Source organism: Garra rufa, chromosome 4 (assembly GCF_049309525.1).
Source record: "Garra rufa chromosome 4, GarRuf1.0, whole genome shotgun sequence".
NCBI classification, from domain to species: domain Eukaryota; kingdom Metazoa; phylum Chordata; class Actinopteri; order Cypriniformes; family Cyprinidae; genus Garra; species Garra rufa.
Window position 1 is genome coordinate 26,545,300 of NC_133364.1, and position 25,181 is coordinate 26,570,480.

General features: G+C 36.5%; 2 protein-coding genes across 2 annotated transcripts in view; one reads left to right on the forward strand and one right to left on the reverse strand.

The window, feature by feature from the left end:
• LOC141333783 (inter-alpha-trypsin inhibitor heavy chain H2-like) overlaps window positions 1-5,676 on the reverse strand; it is a 68,232-nt gene extending 62,556 nt beyond the window's left edge. The window contains exons 1-2 of the mRNA XM_073838920.1: window positions 5,501-5,676; window positions 5,343-5,381 (exon numbers count right to left, since the gene is read on the reverse strand). Of these exons, the coding sequence (XP_073695021.1) occupies window positions 5,343-5,381; window positions 5,501-5,590 (129 nt within the window). The 5' untranslated portion in view covers window positions 5,591-5,676. The remainder of the gene's footprint in view (window positions 1-5,342; window positions 5,382-5,500) is intronic.
• Window positions 5,677-9,628: 3,952 nt separating this feature from the next.
• On the forward strand, window positions 9,629-24,792 carry LOC141333268 (inter-alpha-trypsin inhibitor heavy chain H5-like). The gene is made up of 14 exons (XM_073838242.1): window positions 9,629-9,754; window positions 9,841-9,885; window positions 11,245-11,408; window positions 11,720-11,830; window positions 12,282-12,541; window positions 12,807-12,976; window positions 14,479-14,595; window positions 14,816-14,987; window positions 15,128-15,440; window positions 16,751-17,385; window positions 18,324-18,374; window positions 20,656-20,772; window positions 23,175-23,552; window positions 24,183-24,792. The coding sequence occupies exons 1-14, from the start codon at window positions 9,632-9,634 to the stop codon at window positions 24,488-24,490; spliced, it is 2,964 nt and encodes a 987-aa protein (XP_073694343.1). The 5' UTR covers window positions 9,629-9,631; the 3' UTR covers window positions 24,491-24,792.
• Window positions 24,793-25,181: the final 389 nt, after the last annotated feature.

Genomic DNA, 25,181 nt, shown 5'->3' on the forward strand with positions numbered 1-25,181 from the left:
AGTCCACAAGAGAAAATAATAGTTAAATTTGAAAAAAATCACGTTCACTTGATTCTTAATACTGTGTTATTACCTGAATGATCCACAGCTGTGTTTTTTTTTTTTTTTTTTTTGGTTTGTTTAGTGATAGTTGTTCATGGCTCCCTTGTTTGTCCTAAACAGTTAAACGGCCTGCTGTTCTTCAGAAAAAAAAGTCCTTCAGGTCCCACAAATTCTTTGGTTTTCCAGCATTTTTGTGTATTTGAACCCTCAACTCTTTTCTGTTCAAAAGTTTTCACCCCCCGGCTCTTAATGCATCGTTTTTCCTTCTGAAGCATCAGTGAGCGTTTGGACCTTCTGTAATAGTTGCATATGAGTTCCTCAGTTGTCCTCAGTGTGAAAAGATGGATCTCAAAATCATACAATCATGGCTGGAAAGGGTTCAAATACACAAAAATGTTGGAAAACCAAAGAATTTGTGGGACCTGAAGGATTTTTCTGAAGAACAGCAGGCAGTTTAACTGTTCAGGACAAACAAGGGACTCGACAATTATCACTAAACAAAAAAACACAGTTGTGGATCATTCAGGTAACAACACAGTATAGAATCAAGTGTATGTATACTTTTGAACGGAGTCATTTTTATTAATTCAACTATTATTTTCTCTTGTGGATGATATGTAAACATCTTTTATGTGAAATATCTTATTCAGGTCAGTACCAAATAAACAATAATATGCATTTTGTATAAAATAATGACCATTTTGCAGATTCTGAAAGGGGGGGGGGTGTAAACCTTTGACATCAACTGTACATTTCCAAACATTCTTTTTCCATTAATTGTAATAATACAGTGAGATTTTTGTATGCACAACGAGCCAGTGCGCTCCACACAGAGATCTGATCTCACCATCATCCAGTCTGTCTGTGATTACATGAAGAATAAAAAAAAAACTAAAGAAAATTTAATATATGTAGGATATAGTGTAAAAATTCCAGTATAAGTTGATGGTGGGTGGATGGATGGATGGATGAGCTGTACCTGACAATGCCGGCTGCTTTCCCACGAGATCTTGCTTGAGCGTAAAGGTTTCGCGCCACTGTCTTCTCCTTCACTGAGCCAACGAATGTGATCCCATTGACATTCCTGAAAAGCAGCCACCGGTCAGACAGGAAGTTGATGTGTTTCTGTGTGTATTTGTGTTTCTGTTAATGCTCTCACATGGTGAAGTTGTTAATGAAGGCCCGTTTGGGGATCTGCACGTTGAAGCCAATGCTCTGGGCAGTGGAGCCGGAGTTGACCACAGAGCTCTTGACTGTGGTGTGAGCGAACCGCGACGTGATTCTGCTCTCCACCTTATAGCTCTTAACCGTGATGTCATTGCCCTTAATTGCCTGCATACAAACACAAACAAAACACAATACATGAATCAAAGTATAAAAAGAAACTGCCTAGCAACCATGACAGTAAGTTTTGGGAGTTCATATAGTCCATCTCTGGAAGACAAGACTTTTCAGGATAGGAGATGGACTAAAAATGAACTCACAAAACTTACTGCCAGATAAATTATTGTAAAAGTGGTACAAAGAGGATGTGATGCTGTTTTTTCAAGAGTCACTCTCAACTTGTCTGTCTATAAAGCCTACAACAATATCAGTCGTCATGTATTTTACACTTCAGAATGTTATTCTTATTAAGTGAAGGTCTTTTTTTAGGATTTTTTACCTAAGCAAAGTCTCTGAGAACCTGACACATTGCACTTCTGGAGACTCCAGAGTAGGCGCAGTTCTGGAAAATAGTGGACCTGGAGACTAAATGGTTCCTGATGGTTTTACATCTAATTCTTCACCTTAATTCTTTTGTAGTTAACGTGTCTTTTCTTCTCCACCTGTTTTTTCTGACTGTGTTGAACCAATGAGCATTTCGCTGTCCAATGGTCATGACTTAACTGCCTTAACTGCAGATTTTAGTATTGCATTAATATTGAATCCTTCTCATGGGCATTTAATAATTTTTGACTTTCAGTCTGAGTTAAATCTCTTATTTTGGCTCATTTTTATGCTTTAAATGACTTTTTTTCCACATCAATCTACACTCCACACACCATAATGACCAAGCAAAAAACAGATTGGTGACAACTTTGCAAATGTATTAAAAATAAAACACATTGCATAAGTATTCATACCCTTAACTCAAACTACAAATCAGGCGATTATCTGCCATTCTTCACCTGACCTCTTCGCCTGTCAAGCTCTGTCAGCTTGGATGGGGGCTGGCATACACTTTTAGGTCTCTACAGAAATATTTGATTGGGTTCAAGCCCAGGCCTGGACCACTGGACCACTCAAGGACATTCACAAAGTTGTCTTTAAGCCACTCTTGCTGTGTGCTTAGGGTCATTGTCCTGTTGTAAGGTGAACCTTCTGCCCGGTTCTGAGGTTCTGAATGCTCTGGACTCAATATTTTGGTGCACTGAGCTTTTCTTCTACTCTATGGCTGAAAAACAGCCCCAGAACATGAGGCTGCCACCAGCACACTTTACTTTTGGAATGGTATTCTGCCGGTGATGAACAGTGCTTGGTTTCCCACAAATGATGTTTGGAATTGAGGTTCATCAGACTTGAGAATCTTGTTTCTCACAGTCTGAAGGTCCTTTAGGTGCTTTTTGTGCAAATTTCATGTGTGTTTTCATGTGTCTTCACTGAGGAGAGGATTGAGTCTTGCCACACCACCATAAAGCCCAGATCGGTGAAGTGTTGCAGTGATATTTGTCCCTCTGTAAGTTTCTGTTATCTCCATATATGATCATGGACCTCATCTAGAGTAACCATCAGCTTCTTGGTCACCAGTCTAACCAAGGCCCTTCTCAATCAATTTCTTAGTTTGTCAATTTCTTAGTCAGCTCTAGGAAGAGTCCTAGTTGCTCCAAGGTTCTTCCATTATAAATAACGGAGGCTACATGCTTCTGTGAACCTTCAATGCAGCAGAATTTTTTCTGAACTCCTCCCCAGATCTGTGCCTTGACGCAACCCTGTTTCTGAGCTCTACAAGCAGTTATGTTGACCTTTTTAGCTGTTAGAACCTTTCTAACATGTGTGTGGCTTCCCATTCAAATGAATTTTCCACAGTTTAACTACACTCCAAGTGTAGTAACATCTACAAGCAATACGAGTGCTCCTGAGCTAAATTTCAAGTGTCCCAGAAATTAATACTTATGCAATGGAATCATTTCAGTGTTTTGCTTCTAGTACATTTGCAAAGTTGTTAAAAATCAGTTTTGTGCTTCGTCATTATGGTGGATGGAGTGTAGATCGATGTGGAAAAAAAGTAATTTAAAGCAGTTTAACATAAGGCAGCAACATAAAACACAAAAAAATGAAGGGGTGTGAATACTTTCGCAAGGCACTAAAAAAAATATGATCAGAATATCAACTTGCCTAATAATTATGCACACACTGTATAAACTTAGAAAACAAGTCTAATTAGGGGGGAAAATGTCTCTAGTAGAAGCAGAACAGCAGCAGGGGGGAAGTCAATAACCGTAATGTCTTCAAACAAGCCAATCGATTAGTAGATAAGATTAAAATGGAACAACAAGAGCATGATTACCTCAAAATCCTCTTCTTCTTCACTTGTCAAAATGTTCCTCTACACACACAAAAAGAGAAAATAATAATTTACTAAATCAAAATATAATATGTTGATAGAACTGTAAAGTTAATAGCCATGTTTACAGCATAAAATCATGACCTGTTTACTCTTTGTTTAAAAAATAAAAATAATAACAAAATAAACTAAAAAAAAAAGTCTGAATCATACATTTCCAAGAACTTTTTTAAATAGGCCAAAAAAAGATTAGGCCAATAAATTATCAACAAAAAAGTCTCAAATTCAAAGAAATATTAATTGTCCGCCTAAAAAAAGTCCAATTAAATTACATACAGTATTATTATACATTTAATTTCTATAGGCTTGCAATTATAGTAACCATATCCAAATGGTTCCAAATGGTCTCCTCATTAAGGGGTCACACTTGGCTCCCTCGCGGTCAAAAGTGACCGAAGCCTTAAAAAGTAACTTTTTTTTTTCTTCAGGAAAATCAATTAAATACATTTTTGTTCAATAATATTTTGTAATTATTATTTAGAATTTTGAGCATTTTTTATGAATCTATGCAATATTTATACAGTTTTAATGAGCAATTTTTTCCCACTAGAATTATATTTTATATTATATTTTTTAATTTAATTATGTATTTATTATTTTTCAATAAATACAACATTTCACATTAAAATAGAGTAAAAGCATTTAAAATCCATTTTTTAAGTGAAAATTGCACCATCTAGTGGCATAAAAAATAAAAACTTGTGTAATGCCATGTAAACTCTTGTATCTCCCTATATACATATATACAGGGGCTTTGGGATTTTTTTTTTTTTACTGTTTCTTCATTTTAATAGGCTTTGCATTTAGAAATATATTCAGACATTCTAAAAGATTACTTTTGGCAAGGTTTAGATTTTTTTTGATTGGATAAATATCAGGTTTTGCATTTTTCTGCTTATTTCTGTGTGTCTGTGTGTGTGTCTGTGTGTCTGTGTGCGCGCGTGTGTGTGCGTGTTTGTGTCAGTTCTGTACTTTTGTTATTTTAGAGTGTCAGTCCTTGCTTGCTGAACACTTCTTTTCAGCACAGTGGCTGATTTGTAGCTTGTATTACCAAAAGATTATCTGAATTATCACATTTTTTCATATTTCCCATTCATTTCCTATGTCGGTCATTTTTGACCGCGAAGGAGCCAAGTGTGACTAATTTTTTTTTGACTCTTTAACATATCCGAATCATGTCACTGATTTTTTTTTTTTTTGTACTCACATAGCTAATGCAACAAAAGTCACCAAGTGTCATCTCATTCTGATGAAGCTACGATTTTTAAAAATTCAAAACATAAATTTTTTCGGTCAAAAATGACCGAAGAGGCCCAGAGGGTTATATAATATAATTTTAATATAATCTATACTTTTTGAATTTAATTTCCACCAAGAAAAATGACATCACTTTTAAACCAAATCTAACTCACTATATGAAACTGATTAAATTATTAAATAAAATAAAAAATGACATCTGACACGACCGCATGGACTGGTGGACTTACACCTGACTCTTTGATCAATGGTAATCAATGAAGGCCTCAGTGACACTATCATCAACTTTAAACATTTCAAAACTGCTGAACATTTTGGGGAAAAAATAAACTGTTAATTATTATTATTATACAGACATTCTACAGTATAATGTCAGTATATTTCAGTTCAAAATCCTCCTTCTGCCTCTTTTAATTTCATTAAAGTTAAATATGCTTACCCTGTATCTCCCATGGTGGTGTTGATCCAAAGGACCTGACTTAAAAAAAAACACACATACACAATATAGCTTTCAATTTAGATATACATTCATAGTACTGACATCAGCACGCATGTGCATAAATTGGCCTTTTTCTCGTTTTTCTATTTCAATCTTACTGTTTCGCTTTCCCAATCCCCATCGATGATGAACTCGAAAGCCCAGCTCTGCGAAAAGAGCAGGACACACAGAAGAACCAGAGTCTTCATGGAACCAAAGAAAAGTCCTCTCAGGAAACCACAAAATGACCAGCACAGTCCACACACACTGTCTAAGGCTAAATGATCAGCCTCTGCAGTCTCTGAGACCTCTGAGCCTCGTCAATATTTGCTGTGCCCCACATAACCAAAAAAAACAGAGAGAGGAACCTTTGAAACCTGACAAACAGATGTACAAACACACTACCTGGAAAGGAATGACACATATCACACTCTTTGTTTTTTAAATGTCATCAGAACAGCATTCTTATTTTAGACACTGACATTATTTTCATTAACAATTACGCATTTTTTGCCAAACTGTATTATGTTACACATAAAAAAACTACAAAAGGTTGTATTTGTGCTAATAAAAGAAAAATTGTCTGGAGAGGATTAAATATTCTATTTTATTACAGCAATGACAATACAATGAGTATGATATGTGCATTTTTAAATCTAATTAATGATTGAATTAGTAAATAAAAATAAATAAATAGTCTTAAAAATGTTGACTTCATTTCCTTTACTTTTTTAAATTTTATGATGATAGAAATTTTTGTGAAAGTGAGCCTATCAATTTGTTATGTAAAACATTTATCAAAGCCATATAGGTCAATTGAATGGTTAATTTGTTAATATTACCCAGAATATTTCCCAATCACCAGAAACTGAGGGCATGTCTGTGGTTGTTCTGAACACAAGGTTATTCTCTTTCATTCTGGTTCCTACACAGTTCAAAAAAAAAAAAAAAATGTCAACATTTTCTGCCAGGACACTATCCATTCATTTTTTACCTTTCCAAACAAAAAAAGAATAGGTGTTTTTTACATTTAAATGTGACCCTGGACCACAAAACCAGTCATAAGGGTCATAAGAGTTATAGATTATCTGAACGCTGTCCATTGATGTGTGGTTTGTTAGGATATGACAATGTTTGGCTGAGATACAACTATTTGCAATCTGAGGGTGCAAAACAATCTGAATATTGAGAAAATTGCCTTTAAAGTTGTCCAAAAGAAGCCTATTACTAAGCAAAAATTAAGTTTTTATATATTTACGGTATGAAATTTACAAAATATCTTCATGGAACATGATCTTTACTTAATATCCAAATAATTTTTGCCATAAAAGAAAAATCTATCATTTTGACCCATTGAATGTATTTTTGGCTATTGCTACAAATATACCCGTGCTACTTTAGGTTTTCCATTAATATACTCACCCCCTTGTCATCCAAGATGTTCATGTTCTTTCTTCAGTCGTAAAGAAATGATGTTTTTGAGGAAAACATTTCAGGATTTTTCTCCACATAGTGGACTTCTATGGTGCCCCTGAGTTTGAACTTCCAAAATGCAGTTTAAATGCAGCTGTAAAGGGTTCTAAACGATCCCAGCCGAGGAAGAAGGGTCTTATCTAGTGAATCGATCGGTTATTTTCTAAAAACATTGACAATTTATATAATTTTTAATCTCTACACAGAGTACAGCCAGAGCTAAACAAGACGAGCATTTGAGGTTAAAATGTATATATATATATATATATTTTTTTTTTTTTTTTTTAGAAAATAACCCATCATTTTGCTAGATAAGACCCTTATTTCTCAGCTGGGATCGTTTAGAGCCCTTTGAAGCTACATTTTGGAAGTTCAAACTCAGGGGAACCATAGAAGTCCATTATATGGAGAGAAATCCTGAAATGTTTTCCTTAAAAAAACATAATTTCCTTACAACTGAAGAAAGAAAGACATGAACATCTTGGTGACAAGATGACAAGGATGTGAGTACATTATCTGTAAATTTTTGTTCTGAAAGTGAACTACTCTTTTTAATATATTGTTAGGATATTTGGTAGAGATACAACTATTTGAAAATCTGGAATCTTAGGGTGCAAAAAAAAAATCTAAATATTGAGAAAATCACCTTCAAAGTTGTCCAAATGAAGTTCTTGGCAATGCATATTACTAATCAAAAATTAAGTTTTGATATATTTACAGTATAGGACATTTACAAAGTGTCTTCATGGAACATTATCTTTACTTAATATAATAATGAGTTTTGGACAAATAAGCAAAGTGTAAACACAAGGGATCGCCCATACCAATGAATGGTCATCCAGATAATGAAATAATACCATAAACGGAAACAAATGCGAATGTGTTTCAGAAGCAATGTCTGAATATATCATACGATTCGAAGTGACATTAATAATTAGCGGTTTTCTTTTACAGTATGCTGGGATTGTCCTCATTTCGCTTTGATACTTTGCTGAGGAACATCCCTGGTTCACAAAAAAAAGAAAAGAAAACAACTTATGACATTAATTTCTTACAGATGTTTTTTGTAACTGACAGAATGTTTTCTCAGACAGTTTGCAGTGCAAAATGGCTTGCTTCCTTGTGGTCTCTGTGGTAAGAAATATATTTAATCTGTTAAAGATGATTGATTGGTTGGGTGATCGATCGGTAGTGAATGGATGAGTTTTTATTCTCAAGAAGTTAAAGAATAAAAAATGCAGGGGTTAAAGAATAAATATCAGCATAATTTGCTGTTCAGAAAGGCATTATATTACTTATCCTATTAAATAATATAGGATTTGACCTCTGTGAAAATTCTTGTTAGTTTCGTATTTCTCTTATTTGCTCCCTTGTCCAAATAGTGGCCAAAATCCAAAATATTCCTAAATCTCCCAGACTTCGGTGGATGGTAAACAATCAGAGAATATGAATAATCTTGCTTTGTGCAAATAATATCTGTCCAAACACTTTGCTGTTATTTTGAACGGTATATATTGGTTTATCTTTTGTGACCCTGAACCACAAAACATATTTAATCAATTTTCAGATTATGTATACATCTCAGTTTTTTTTTTTTTTTTTAATTTATCTTTATGACTGGTTTTGTGCCCTGGTGAAAAAACCAGCTAAAACCAGCCTAGGCTGGTTGGCTGGTTTTAGCTGGTCAACCAGCCTGGTTTTAGCTGGTTTTGCTGGTCATAGCTGGTCGGCAGGCTGGTTTTAGAGGGGTTTTGGCCACTTTTCCAGCCTGGCCAGGCTGGTCAGGCTGGAAAACCACCAGCTAAAACCAGCCTGACCAGCCTGGCCAGGCTGGGAGACCAGCTAAAACCAGCCACTTCCAGCTTAAACCAGCTAATACCAGCCAACCAGCCTAGGCTGGTTTTAGCTGTTTTTTCCAGAGTAACATATTCGATGTAGGCTACACTAATAATTTTGTGAAATAAATGTGATTTTAGCAAATTATTGATCTTGTAAATAGTCTCTTGAAAACCCTCAAGAATGTCTAAATAAAGCCGAGACTTTTTTTTATCTCCCTAGGCTACTTGTTGTGTCTGCAGCAAGAATTTTCAATGAGTATGTATTTAGAAACAGCTTTTACTTTCACTTGACGTAAACAAACAAAGACATTAGCGCACTGTATCCGAAAAATACCATTGGCAGGACACTAGAGGACTTCACCCGAGCCAAAGTCGATTAACTAACCTTAGATGTGCAAAAATCCAATCTGACAGAATCCTACATCTCCATTCGCGATCATTAAAGCCTGTCAACCCTGTAGATGGCAGCAAAGACAGCAAAAATTCACGTTAGAAAATGAGGGCGGCATGAAAGAACCACTAACAGGTCTATTCAATGAGTTGATCAAAATGCAATATTATCAACATCTTCCATTTTTATCTGAGTGTTTTGATCATCTGAAGAACATTTTTCCACTATAAAAAACATTTGCTTATTAAGCGTCGCAAATTGTGGGAGAATCAATCGAAGTGATCAGAAGCTGTTGCCCAGCTTATTTCATTTGTGCAAGGTGCTTCAGAAGACTGCAGGGGCCACTCTCATCTTTGTCAAAGACAGATGAGTGATAATGTCGCAAGTGTCTAGACACCAAAAACACTGGAGCTGCCTCCATAAACACCAGTGTCTTCGGATGGGTGGGACGCAATAACCGCCCTGTTCACACTGTGGGACCACTAAAGTAACTTTACACTCGACCCTCTTCAGAGAGCAGCCAGTGCGGGATATATCATAGCCTTAAGATGCTGCTCATAGTCCTCGTTCTGTATTTGTGTCCGGTTTTTCAGTGCCAAACTGAGGATACTGAATTGTCAGAGGATGCGGACTTTGAAGAATACACGATTTCTGAGAAGGATCCAAATGCTGTAGGATTTTTCTTGCATTTCATATATGAAAATATCATCGTGAATAGTCATATCTAGGATCTTACTAGTCTTGTGTTTGTCTTCAGGCTCCTCTCAGAATCCCACGGCAGGTGAAACTGCTTCTAACTAAGGTAAAAACTGCAACACCTGCGCTTTCTCCATTGGGGTTTAAAGCTTTGCGTGAGTGTAAAACAGACAAGATTATACTCAAGTCATTTTGTTTTACATATTAGGGAAATATTCGTTGACTTTAATACGTCTGCGTTTAATATTTTTTTTAGCCATTTCTTATCACTTCACTCTTTCGCGCATTTTGTTCTTCGGCGGTTGATGAAGTGTTGTAACGTTTTTTTTTTCTCAACACCTGTACATTAGTGATTTTTTTGCCCTGTGTGTCCTAAACTTTGATATTATATTCTCATATTTGTCTGCTAGACGTCAGAGTAGGTTAGAAACCTGCACCTTATCTATAAACTGTAACTCTCAAGTAAGAGTTTTGTTACAACCTACAACGAGTTTGAGTTGTAAATGTAGGTAATGTGGGTAGTAACACCAATAGAAACAAGGACAGTTTATATGTTGTGCATTAATTTATTCATACCAAATAGAATTTATGTTCAGTTAATGTTCAGTCTTTCCAATACGGACACTGGAAAGTGTTACAGTCCTTTCCTTCTGCTAAGCCATGATATTTCTATTTTTTCCACATAGATGAAAACTTTATAGCTATCATATATTGAATTAAGCAAAAGGATGATTTGGATGATACCAATTGTGTCATTTAACATTCACGAGCCAGATTTAACTTTGTTCTCAAGACATTATTTTAAAATAAATGTCAAAATGTTACATTTCCATTGGGGGAATTTGTCAAATTGGTGTTTAAATGTTGTAAATGTAGAGAAAAGAAACAATTACAAAATGTGTTGGCCCATGGTTGTTTTACGGTTTAAATAAAGTCAAGTTTCATGTATTAATATAGCACTTATTTGTTTGTTTCAAAGCAGCTTCACAGTAATAAACAGGAAAATAACAGAATTTATGACCCAAATTGTAAGCAGCTCTGAAAAGACAATAGTGTCATTATTCATTTCAAGTCAGTTCAGTGTTGTTTCAGTTTAGTTCAATAACTTTGTAAAGTTCATCAGTTATTAAAGTAGTTCAATTCATCTACAATCAGCTCTACTGAAGACAACAGTGTCGTTATTCAGCTCAAACCAGTTTGATGTTGAAAAGCCTGAGCTGTTCAGTTAAAGGTTAGATTGTGAAAACTTACCCTATATGTGACAACCATCGTTTTCTGGACAATAATTGATATTTTGGCGGAAACTATATGGAACATTTTTGTAAGGACTTGACCCAAGTTATTTGGCAATCAGCCCATATCTTTAGGCAAACCACTTGGCTACATCACACAAGTTTTTCATGACAACTATTCTAAATATTCATGTATATTTTAATTATGGCCATAACTTGCGCCTGTCTGCCAGGAAACTAAACCTCACATTCAGGAGCTGTCGGTCCAGACCACCATCATTTCCCGCTATGCCTTCACAGCGGTGTCATGTAGCATGCTCAACAGACACTCGGCTGCGACTCAGGGGGTCTTTCAGTTCCACATCCCCACCGCTGCATACATCTCCAACTTTACAATGTAAGTGTGGAAATATCTACAACACTTAGGCAAATCCCATAAATATTTGATTTCCTGTTTCCTCAGAATGACCTAGGTTATTTACAAGGGCTACTGCATTTTGCAATCGCAATTGGGTTGTTAATTGCCAAGTTGGTCAGAGACTCCAATACTGTGTTTATATGTTGAGAGAGGTTATTGAAGAGCCTGAGAGAGTTTAGACTCTTATTAACCACAATACATACTTATGCGACAGTTGTGGCGTACAACATGTTGTTGTTTCCAAAGCATTAATAAAAATCTAATTTGATGCTGTTGGTATGGTGGCAAAGGATTGTGGGAGGACGAGTATTTCCCAGCCAGGTGAAGGCCAAAGAGAAGAAGATGAAGAAGGAAGGTGGAGAAAACAATGGCAAGAAAAACAAGACCGCACCAGAACAGAGGTGAAGATAGCAAGTTACCCTCAAATGTTTGTGCTATTGAATTGAATTTGTGTGATAGCTAATTCCCCACAGTTTAACTAACCTGCTCAGCAAGATTCTCTTCAAACTCTGGCTCTGCCATGACTTAAGTTGTACTGAAAGAGAAAAGTGACCATAGAAGAAGACCATATGCTTAAACTCATTGTAGCGCCTCTTGTGGCAAGCCTGAGCATTCAACATGTACTTTCAATGCGTTATTAACTGTTCAAAATGCATTTTTTTGTTTAAATTCTCACATGTGTATTTAATTTGCTTGTAAGTGAGCGAGAAATATGGAAGATACCGAGAAATCTGAGATATATTTTCTCTCAAAGATCGTCTCGATTGAAATGTGGTTTGGCAAACCTTGTGACAGATTCCTTTGGCGAGAAGTTAAGATTTCCAGAGTAATGTTTTCACCTCTTCTTGTCAGTGATGGTGACATGGAGGTGTTTCGAATGGAGGTCACTATTCCTGGACGCAACCGCGCCGTTTTCCTCCTGACCTACGAAGAGCTGCTGCAAAGACGGTTGGGCCGTTATGATCATGTTACCAGTGTTCGGCCAATGCAGTTGGTCAGCAAACTCAACGTGGGCGTTACTATAGTGGAGCACTCTCACATCACTTACCTTGAAGTCTTACCCCTACGAAATGGCAAAACTCCATCTTCCAATGGCAATGGGAAAGCAGATGGTAACCAGCTGTGTCCCATTTGATTCTTGAGTGTGTATTTAGATCTGCTGTCACTGGTGTGGTTTCAAATATTTGACAATATTGCAACATTTAGCCTCAAAAACTGCAAGATAGATGGCACCAGTTCTAGTTACATTTCACTTTTGGCTGGGTAAAGACCTGTAGAAAACAACAGCAACAACAACACCTTTTTTAGACAGGTTATTTCAAGTTGTTGAATGTAAAATGGTATATGATCATTTGCTTACATCTTGTCTTGCTCCAGGTAAAGTAGGACCACCAGTTTCCACAGTAGTCAAACAAAATGAAACCTTCTGCAAGATCAGCTTCACTCCCAACATTGCCCAGCAGGCCAAGATTGCGACCAACGGCATGCTGGGAGAATTTGTGGTGCGCTATGACGTAGAGAGAGAAATTGGCATTGGCGAAATTCAGGTACACATACACACAATATATTTTATTATATATTATTAACATACAGTTGAGGTCAAAAGTTTACATACGCCTTGCAGAATCTGCAAAATGTAAATTGTGTAAAATGTAAAATGCATGTAATTTTTTAATTAGTACCCATCTGAATAAGATATTTCACATAAAAGACATTTACATATAGTCCACAAGAGAAAATAATTAAATTTATAAAAATGACAACGTTCAAAAGTTTACATACACTTGATTCTTAATACTGCGTTGTTACCTGAATGACCAATTTTTTTTGTTTGTTTAGTGATAGTTCATGAGTCCCTTGTTTGTCTTGAACAGTTAAACTGCCTGCTGTTCTTCAGAAAAAATCCTTCAGGTCCCACAAATTGTTTGGTTTTTCAGCATTGTTGTGTATTTGAACCCTTTCAAACAATGACTAGATGATTTTGAGATTCATCTTTTCATAATGAGGACAACTGAGGGACTCATATACAGCTATTACAGAAGGTCCAAACGCTCACTGATACTTCAGAAGGAAAAACGACGCATAAAGAGCCAGGGGGTGAAAACTTTTGAACAGAAGATGTGTACATTTTTCTTATTTTGCCTAAATATCCCTTTTTTTTCATTTAGTAGTGCCCTTCAGAAGCTACAGATGATACATGTGTCCCAGAAGACAAAATAAGTTAAATTTACCCTGCTCTTTAAATTCAGAAAGTTTTCACCCCCAGCTCTTAATGCATCATGTTTCCTTCTGAAGCACCAGGAGCAGTTGAACCTTCGGTAATAGTTGCGTATGCGTCCCCTTAGTTGTCCTCAGTGTGAAAAGATAGATCTCAAAAGCATCCAGTCATTGTTGGAAAGGGTTCAATTACACAAAAATGCTGAAAAACCCAAAAAATTGTGTCCGGAAATTTTTTTCTGAAAAACAACGGACAGTTTAACTGTTCAGGACAAACAAGGGACTCATGAACAACTATCACTAAACAAAAAAAGCACAGCTGTGGATCATTCCGGTAAAAACACAGTATTAAGAAACAAGCGTATGAAAACTTCTGAACAGGGTAATTTGTATAAATTCAACTATTGTTTTCTCTTGTGGACTATATGTAAATGTCTTTCATGTGAAATATCTTATTGAGGTCAGTACTAAATAAAAAATAACATGCATTTTGTATGATTCCTCTTATTTTGGTAAAAAAAAAAAAAACATTTTTAGAGATTCTGCAAGGTGTATGTAAACTTTTGACCTCAACTGTACATGCCTTCCAACAGACATTGTGTTATTTATTGTCTTCATCTTTGAAATGTAAGCTAAGTAATTTAGCTTTTTTTGTCTTCCTTTTCACTTAGATTTGTTATGGTTTTTCTTCTCTCCCAACATTTTTGAAGTCCATTCAGAAAGTGATGAAGTCACTTAAGACTTCAAAGTCCTCCAGCACACTGAGCTCATTGCTTTCTTGCGTGCACATTACAATGATTAAATGCCTGAAAAAGTATCTGCTTTCTTTCAGGTGCTAGATGGACATTTTGTACACTACTTTGCTCCCAAAGACCTGCCTGTCGTGTCCAAGAATGTTGTATTTGTGATTGATACCAGTGCTTCCATGGTTGGAACCAAAATGAGACAGGTAAATACTCTGTCAGTCATCGACACAGATTGAAGTAATTAGTTCTCCACACTCGAAAGTGAAATTTATATCCAGCTTTTCAGAGTTGCAGTGTGTCGTTCTCTGAAAGAGGGAATGATATTGTGATCTGTTTTTTCCCAGCTGGTTCTTGTGATCTCATAGCTGGAGACACAGATACACACACCCATCTCATAGTTCTCTCTTAATATCTCTCATGCAGACCAAAGAAGCTCTGTTCACGATCCTACGCGAGCTGCGGCCCAACGATCACTTCAATTTTGTCACTTTTTCCAATCGCATCCGCGTGTGGCAACCGGGCAAACTTGTGCCCGTTACACCCAACAACATACGTGATGCCAAAAAGTTCATCTACATGATCTCACCCACTGGAGGTAGAAAATCTGACACACTCTTAAACACACCCTGTTACACATTTAAACCGAACCTGGTTACTATGAACTGTTTGCAAATTAATTTGTAATGACATGAGGATAAATAAATAATGACAGTCTTTCATTTAATATCTTCTCAGGCACTGACATCAATGGTGGCATTCAGACAGGTTCAGCTTTACTCAGTGACTATCTCTCCAGCAAAGAAGAGTCCCATCACAACAGCGTGTCACTCATAATCTTCCTGACTGATGGGCGGCCCACAGTTGGCGTAGTTCAGAGCCCGGTCATCATTGGCAACACCAAGGCAGCAGTCCAGGAGAAGTTCTGCCTCTTCACGATTGGAATGGGTGATGATGTAGACTACAGGCTCTTGGAGAGGATGTCCCTGGAAAACTGTGGAACCATGAGGAGAATCCCAGAGGATGCAGATGCCAACGTCATGCTCAAGGGGTGAGGAACATGTGGTCACCATTAAAGGAGAAGTTCACTTTCAGAACAAAAATTTACAGATAATTTACTCACCGCCTTGTCATCCAAGATCTTCATGTCTTTCTTTCTTTAGTCGTGAAGAAATTTAGTTTTTTGAGAAAAACATTTCAGGATTTTTCTCCATAAAGTGGACTTCAATTGTGCCCAGAGTTTGAACTTCCAAAATGCAGTTTAAATGCAGCTTCAAAGAGCTCTAAATGATCTCAGCCAAGGAAGAATAGAATTTTTAAGCTCAAATGCTCATCTTGTCTAGCTCTGTGTGTACAGTTAGGGTATGTCGAAAAACTCCCATCTCATTTTCTCCTCCAACTTCAAAATCGGCCTACATCGCCGTGTAAAGGGTGTTCGATTCTCTTTGCACGTTCCCTTTGTAATCACTGGGTCGGTACTTCTGCACCGATGTAAGACGATTTTAAAGTTGGAGGAAAAAATTAGATGTGAGTTTTTCGACATACCCTAACTGCCTTGTTTATGCAGAGCTAGACAAGATGAGCATTTAAGGTTAAAAAGTATATACATTTCTTTATGACTGAAGACTAAAAGACATAAACCTCTTGGATGACAAGGGGATGTTTAAATTATCTGTAAATTTTGGTTCTGAAAGTAAACTTCTTTAAAAACATACTTTTGTGAGTCTAGGAACTGATTAAAGAGTAAGTTCTGGCAAAAAAAAAAAATCAAGTGCCAAACCTGACAAAAATTACTTCATATATAAGTAAAAATATTAGTATAGGAAAAATTTTATTATTTTAAAGTGTGGATTTGAGTCAGACTGACACAGTAGAGAAGAAATTGTTGAATATCGTCATTATTTTTGTTTTATTTATGCGCAAAGTATCTTTGTAGCTTTATAAAATAAAGGTTGAACCACTGATGTCACATGGACTATTTTATCAATGTTCTTACTACCTTTCTGGGCCTTGAACGTAACAGTTGCGTTGTTGTCTATGCAGCGTCAGAAAGCTCTCAGATTTAATCAAAAATATCTTAATTTGTGTTCCAAAGAGCAACAAAAGTCTTACAGGTTTGAGGGTGAGTAATTAATGACAACATTTTTATTTTTGGGTGAACTATCCCTTTAAAGTCAAGGTTAAAGGTCAAAAGTGATATAAGACGCCAATGGAAGACAAATCTTTACACAAGGCTTAACAGTTGTGCCCCACTCTTAAGTTCAACAAGTTTAACGTAAAGAATACATGACTTATTAACCAACAATCTGAAGTAACACTTTTGCACTGTGACCTTATTGTTCATTTACCATCTCTCTATAGCTTCTACGATGAGATCGGCACTCCGTTGTTATCCGACATCAGAGTGGAATACTCTGAGGATGCTGTGGAATACATCACCCAGAACCTTTTCACAAACTACTTCAACGGCTCTGAGCTTGTTGTAGCCGGAAAACTGACCAATCGCAGCTCAGACTCGTTACACGTCCAGGTTACCGCCATCAACAGCGAGCGAAGCATCGTGCTGGAGAAAGACGTTTCAATACACGAGCGAGAGCAGGAAACCGAAAAGCGGCTAGTAGAAGCGGAGGTGGGTCCTAACGCGAATGGTTATGTGGAACGACTGTGGGGATTCCTGAGCGTCAAAGACGGGCTAAAAGAACGACTGCGCAGCCAGACGAGCGCAGAGCGGGAAAACCACACGCAACATGCAAAAAATCTTTCATTAGCGTATAATTTTCTCACGCCGCTGACGCAAATGATAGTGGAGAAACCTGAAGTGCTGGCTGATGGAACTTTAGCAGAGACAGAGAAAGAGGCAGAGGCAGAGGCAACTGAGGCCCCGTCTCCTGCTGAGTCATCCAATCAGCTGTTGCAAGACGACAACAGTCTAACACCCCAGAGCCTGCAGAGAAATCAACCGTCCAAGCCGATTTCTGCAGTCTCCAAGGCAACAGGTGTTTATTTAAACTGGACAGAAAGTAAAACATTTGTTTTACATCAGATTTAGGATCATTATGATTGTCATTACACAATCGGTCTTGAAAATATTAAAGGAACACTCCACTTTTTTTGGAAATAGGCTCATTCTCCAACTCCCCCCCCCGAGTTAATAAGTTGATTTTTACCGTTTTGAAATCCATTCAGCCGTTCTCCTGTTCTGGCAATATCACTTTTAGCATAGCTTAGCATAGATCATTGAATCCTATTAGACCAATAGCATCGCATTCAAAAATGACCAACGAGTTTCCATATTTGTTGTATTTAAAACTTGACTCTTCTGTAGTTATATCGTGTACTAAGACCGGTGGAAAATGCAAAGCTGTGAGTTTCTAGGCTGATAAGATTAGGAACTACACTATCATTCTGGCGTAATAGTCAAGGAAGTTTGCTGCTGTAATATGGCTGAAGCAGGCGGAGTATTATCAGAAATGAGTTCCCAGCTAGTTTAGTATTTGCACATGTGCTGCGTGGTATTACTGCTCCTGCTTCAGCCTTATTACGGCACCAAACTTCCTTGACTATTACGCCGGAATGGGAGTGTAGTTCCTAATCTTATCAGCCTAGAAAATTGAAGCTTTGCATTTCCACCGGTCTTAGTACACGATATAACTACAGAAGAGTCAAGTTTTAAATAGGACAAATATCGAAACTCGTTGGTCATTTTTGAATGTGATGCTATTGGTCTAATAGGATTCAATGATCTATGCTAAGCTATGCTAAAAGTGATATCGCAAGAACAGGAGAACGGCTGAATGGATTTCAAAACGGTAAAACCCAACTTATTAACTCGGGGGGAGTTGGAGAATGAGCCTATTTCCAAAAAAAGTGGAGTGTTCCTTTAAGGTGACTCAAACAATCTATGACGATTTCACTGTTTTCCATTTATCTCCAGGTGGTGTCAGGAAACCTGCCAAGAAGTCTGTCACCTTATCCAAAACTTCCGGTATTTCTCCATTTTTCTACATCTGCTTTGCGTTTCAGTACGAATGTGAGTGAGTGTAGTTGAAAGTTGCAGTACTGTCTGTTCACATCGGCTGAGTGGCTTGTAATTTGTTCGCTCAGGTAAAGTGGCCTCATCAGAGCACAGTTAATTGCTACTCAGAGTTGGGTATGGGCTCTAATTCACATGACTGTTTGGGGACTGATGGGAAAAAGGCAAAATTTCAACAAACCCCCAAGTATTAAACTTCAGAGCATAACTCATTTCTCACTCTTTGTACAGACAATATTATCAAAGCATGAATACAAAAACAACACAAGCAGTGACTCAAAACAAAAAAAGAAAATATAGTGATATTTATAAATAAAAGTAAAAGAAAACAAATAAAAGTAACACACAACATTGTCAAACTATCAAAACAAACAGTGCCCAAAAACAAACAAAAAAGGAAAATGTAGTGATATTTATAAATAAAAGTAAAAGAAAAAAGTGAAAAATTAAAGAAGTAAAAGGTGCCACTAATGCTAAACAAACAGCTGCTTACCAACACACACAATATTGCCAAATTATCAATACAAACATTACAAGCAGTGACCAAAAACAACAAAAAAGAAAATAGTGATATTTATAAATAAAAGTAAAATAAAAACAAAAGTAGTAAAAGGTGCAACTTTTGCAAACAAAACAAAATGTAAAACAAACAGCTGCATATCAACACACACAATATTGCCAAACTATCTATACAAACAATACAAGCAGTGACCAAAAACAAGAAAATATAGTGATATTTATAAATAAAAGTAAAAGAAAAAAGTGAAAAATAAAAAGTCACTAAAGCTAACAAAATGTAAAACAAACAGCTGCATATTAACACATAATATTGCCAAACTATTAAAAGAGACCACTAATGCTAACAAAACAAAATGTTAAACAAAAAAAAAAAAACACACAATATTGCCAAACCATCAAAACAAACAATTTAAGTGACAAAAAAAAAAGAAAATAGTAATATTGATAAATAAATGAAAAAGGTGAAAAAAGGTGACACTAATGCTAACAAAACGGAAAAGAGACTAAGAGCTGCATAGCAACACACACACACACACACACTATATTGCCAAATTATCAATACAAACAAGCAGTGACCAAAAATAAAAATATAGTGATATTTATAAATAAAAGTAAAAGAAAAAAAGTGAAAAGTGAAAGTAAAAGGTGCCAGTAATTCTAACAAAACAAAACATAAAACAAACAGCTGCATAGCAACACACACAATATTGCCAAACTATCAATACAAACAATACAAGCATTGACCCAAAACAACAAAAAAGAAAATATAGTGATATTTATAATTTAGTCAAAGGAAAAAGTGAAAAACAAAAGTAAAAGGTGCCATTAATGTTAACAAAACGAAACATAAAACAAACAGCTGCATACCAACACACACAATATTGCCAAACTATCAATACAAACAATACAAGCATTGACCCAAAACAACAAAAAAGAAAATATAGTGATATTTATAATTTAGTCAAAGGAAAAAGTGAAAAACAAAAGTAAAAGGTGCCATTAACGTTAACAAAATGAAACATAAAACAAACAGCTGCATACCAACACACACAATATTGCCAAACTATCAATACAAACAATACAAGCAGTGACCTAAAACAACAAAAAAGAAAACATAGTCATATTTATAAATAAAAGTAAAAGATAAAAGTGAAAGGTCTCACTAATGCTAACAAAACAAAATGTAAAGCAAACAGCTGAATAGCAACACACACAATATTGCCAAACTATCAATACAAACAATACCAGCAGTGACCAAAAACAAAAAAGAAAATATAGCGATATTTATAAATAAAAGTAAAAGGTGCAACTAATGCTAACAAAATGTAAAACAAATCAAAATGAAACAACACAACAAAACAAGGAGAGAGACTTTTTGACAGCACAGTCTGCAGTATTCACAAAGAGTCTTTTTCAAGTTTTGAATGGGGGAAATCTGTTAGACGCATTTATCACAAGAAAAGAACTGCGCTCCATTCAAGTTTGATCTGAAAGCTTTCAAAAGCCACTTTTCTGTTGGCATGATTTGCGATCTCGTATAAAATGTTGCATAAGGAGAACCACCCATAAAACTTGTTAAATGTCAGAATTCACAGTGGTTGTTTGGGTTGCACATAACCAGTGAGCTTGCATAATTTGACCTACTTGCATGCAACAAAGTCAAGTATTTAACAACAAGAAAAAAAAAATACATTATGTTCTTATCTGTGTTTAGCTGATGGTGACCCTCATTTTGTGGTGGAGGTTCCTCACAGTAAACTGACTGTGTGTTTCAACATTAATGGGGAGCCAGGACACATTCTCCGACTGGTGACTGACCATAAACACTCAGGTATTTGCACAGTATTTTACAAGTATTCAAATACACTTTTTGCTTTGCTATTTAGTGAACTTTACATTAGTGACAACAATTCTGGGCCAATTTAAAGGGATAGTTCACACAAAAATGAAAATTCTGTCATCATTCACTCAACCTGAAAGTTGTTTAGCGTTTCTTTATTCTAATGAACACAAAATATTTTCTGATCAATGATGGTACTCAAACAGTTGATGGTAGTTATGACTTCCATAGTATTTCTTTTCCCCCATACTATGGAAGTCAATGGCTACCGTCAACTGTTTGGTTACCAACATTCTTCAAAATACTACTTTTGTGTTCAATGGCTTTACAAAATTCATACAGGTTTTTAAGATATTGACAGATATTTGAATTTGGGTAAACTAGCCCTTTAAGATTTACTTTAAATGTAATATTTATAATATGTTTTAGTAATATTTAATATTTATTGTTATTTGAAAGTGTGAACTGTTATTTCATATTAGAGTTTATTTTAGATTGTATGACATTTTATTAACATTTATATACAGTCAAGGCCGAAAATTATTCATAACCCTGGCAAATTCTGACTTAAAGTTACTTTTATTCAACCAGCAAGTTTGACACAGGCTTCTTCCAAAAGATAATAAGACGATGTACAAGAGGCATCATTGTGGAAAAAAATATTTCTCAGCTTTTATTTACATTTGAACAAAAAGTGGCATGTCCAAAATTATTCATACCCTTTGCAAACTGGCACAGTCTATGGGAAAATCCAAAGTTCTATACCATTCCAAATAGTCCAAGCTGTTCTAAAGCATCCTAATTACCCTGATTCATTGGGAACAGCTGCTTTAATCAACTCAACAGATGAAAAACAGAAGCTCTCTGCTGTTGGTTTGTGGACAGTCATGGCTAAGACAAAGGAGCTCACTGAGGACCTGCGACTGCGTATTGTGGCTGCTCATAAGTCAGGAAAGGGCTATAAGACCATATCTAAATGTTTTGAAGTTCCAGTGGCTAAAGTGCAAAGTATTATCAAAAAAAAAAAAGACGTTCCGCACTGTGAAAAATTCCAGAGGACGTGGTTGGAAGCCAAAAGTGACACCTGTGCTGGCCAGGAGGATAGTGAGAGAGGTAAAAAAGAATCCAAGGATCACCACCAAGGCCATCCTGATGAATCTGGGCTCTGCTGGTGGCAACATCTCAAGGCAGACAGTCCAACGGACACTGCACACCGCTGCGTTCCACGGACGCAGACCAAGGAGGACACCACTTCTCCAGATAAGGCACACAAAAGCCCGCTCGAACTTTGCAAATGCTCATCTGGACAAAGAAGAATACTTGTGGTCTTCTGTTTTATGGTCAGATGAAACAAAAATTGAATTGTTTGGCCACAATGATGTAGCCTTCATTTGGCGTAAAAAAGGAGAAGCCTTCAACCCTAAGAACACCATCCGTCAAACATGGTGGTAGGAACCTAATGTTTTGGGGGTTATTTTTCAGCCGGTGGACCAGGGAACCTAATCACAGTAAACGGCACCATGAAAAAGGAGCAATACATCAAAATTCTCAACAACAACATCAGGCAGTCTGCAGAGAAACTTGGCCTTGGGCACCAGTGGACATTTCAGCACGACAACGACCCAAAACACACAGCAAAAGTGGTGAAGAAATGGTTAGCAGACAAAACATTAACGTTTTGCAGTGGCCCAGCCAGAGTCCTGACTTAAATCCAATTGAGAATCTGTGGAGGGAGCTAAAGATGAGGGTGATGGCAAGGAGACCCTCCAACCTGAAAGAGTTGGAGCTCATCGCTAAAGATGAATGGGCAGAAATACCAGTGGAGACACGCAAAATGCTGCTCAGCAATTATAGGAAGCGTTTGATTGCTGTATTAGCCAATAAAGGCTTTTCTATTGATTATTGAGAAGGGTATGAATAATTTTGGACATGCCACTTTTTGTTCAAATGTAAATAAAAAATGAGTGATAATTTTTTCCACAATGATGCTTCTTGTACGTCGTCTTATTATCTTTTGGGAGAAGTCTGTGTCATTTCCGGGGGGGACTTTAAGTAACTTTAAGTAAGTTATTTGCCAGGGGTATGAATAATTTCGGGCTTGAGTGTATATTACTCCAAGCACAGATGATTCACACTGGTTGGACACTTCTTACGGACATCACAGTCCAGTTGCTCTCATAGCAGCTCAAGTGGGTTGAGGCCTAACTGTAGGATTTTCACAGCTTGGAAGTGTGCTTGGGGTCAATAATAGGGATTTATGCTGATATTGTCCAAAACCACACTTTGCCAGGGGTGTTTACAAACTTTTGGAGGGCAGTGTAAATCGATTTTTTTCTTGTAGGACAGTGAAAATGGCATGTCACGTCAACAACCCATGTATTTGTCCCCATTAGGCGTGACTGTGAACGGTGCACTGATTGGAGCTCCAGCCCCAACCGGCAGTCATAAAGAACAAAGGACGTATTTCAGCACCATAACTATAGTAGCCGATAAACCACATCGCTCTTACATTGAGGTGACCCCACAAAAGGTCATACTGGATGACCGGGACCGGATGATCCTTCCAACCAGCTCCAACATTTCCATTGAAACCGCAAACCTAGGTGTGGTCATTATTGCTAACACAAACCTGACAGTGACGATCCAAGGAACTATCCAGTTTGTCATCCTATTCCACCATTACAAAAATCCAGCGCCCTTTCAGCGGGATCACCTAGGGTTTTACATTGCTAACAGCAAAGGATTGAGCAAGGATACACACGGGTTGCTAGGTAAGCAGTAGGCACACATACACATGTGACACATCATCTTTCGAAAACACATTACAATATTTTTGAGGAAATCCGAGAGCTTTCTGACCCTGCATAGACAGCAATGCAACTGACACCTTCAAGGCCTACTCTGTAAAAAGATTTCACGAGTTTCAACTTAAAAACTTAAGTTCAGCAGCTGCCTTAAAATTTTAAGTTAAATCAACTTAAAACTACAAGTCATTTTAACTCCTTTGTATTTTAAGTTGATTTAACTTAAAATGTTAGGACAGCTGCTGAACTTAAGTTTTTAAGTTAAAACTGGTGACAATTTTTCAGTGTAGAAAGGTAGTAAGGACATTGTTAAAATGTGTCCATCAGTGGTTAAACTGTAATGTTATGAAGCTACAATACTTTTTTGATACTTTTCAATACAGAATGAAAAAGGCCATTTATAGGCCACTTTTTCCCACATTGTTGGACATCTTGAATTAACAGATCTTGCTTTGTCTACAAAGGCCACCTAAAAAAACACTATAAGCTCTTGCCTACCTTTTAGCCTTTTAAGCAGCTCACTATGTTTTGGAACACATTTACAACCGAAACACTTTTTATAAATACTTAATGAGGAAAATATTTCTGTACTTACAGGTCAGTTCCTGTATGAAGACATTGGACTGGCGCAGCTTCTTGGAAATGTCAGCATGGCCGGAAAAAACAGCACACAGGAAACACTAGAGACAAATAGCACTTTAACAAGTTACCCTGCCCTAAAGGTAAAGGATCGTACTGTCACCGTCATAAAGAAAAGCAGGCGAATCTACTCTGGAAAGCAGACTGTAGACTGCTGGTTTGCCAAAAACAACGCGGCTAAACTGATTGATGGACAATATGATGATTACGTTGTGTCACATCTGTTTGACACAGGAGACTGGGCTAATGGGACCAACACACACTGAGACAAACACACTCTCATTGCACACACAAACGCACAAAACACAGATCTACTGGACTGATGGGTCATGACACAAATATATTCACAAAAACACTATATTTTAAGTATATGGTTTGTATTTAGTTATGTTTGAACATAGTACTTTACTGTTTTAGTTTAGTCATCTACAAATATACATTATATATTTTTAAGCTAATAAATAAGACTGTTTTTGGAACTCATTTTGTACTAATAAATTAAATTGTAACAACAGGCTGTCTTCATTTTGGTAAAGAGCACAACAATAAGAATAAAGAGGTATACATCTCTGTAGAGATTTTTTTATAAAAGAAGACAAAACGACCATGACCTCTGAGATTAAGTGATGAAATATGCTTCTAATTTTAATGTTATAAAAACTGTTTTACTGTTGAATTCTCAGTGAAGCACTACACTACCCATAATCCCTTTAGTGGGATCCACCAATCACAGACAACACTGATAGATAGATAGATAGATAGATAGATAGATAGATAGATAGATAGATAGATAGATAGATAGATAGATAGATAGATAGATGACAGTACCTTTTATTGGTCAATATTATAATAGTTTTTTAAACATTTTGGCAGTTATTTCCTCAATATCAATCAATGTGATATAAATTGTCACACTATCCATAATTATTCTGTCAATATTTATTTTGTAATCTATGA

Coding starts and splice junctions, on each gene's coding strand:
- LOC141333268 (XM_073838242.1), top strand. CDS start 9,632: ATGCTGCTCATAGTCCTCGTTCTGTATTTGTGTCCGGTTTTTCAGTGC. Junction 12,542..12,806: donor TGGCAATGGGAAAGCAGATG/GTAACCAGCTGT, acceptor GTCTTGCTCCAG/GTAAAGTAGGACCACCAGTT. Junction 17,386..18,323: donor TGCAGTCTCCAAGGCAACAG/GTGTTTATTTAA, acceptor ATTTATCTCCAG/GTGGTGTCAGGAAACCTGCC.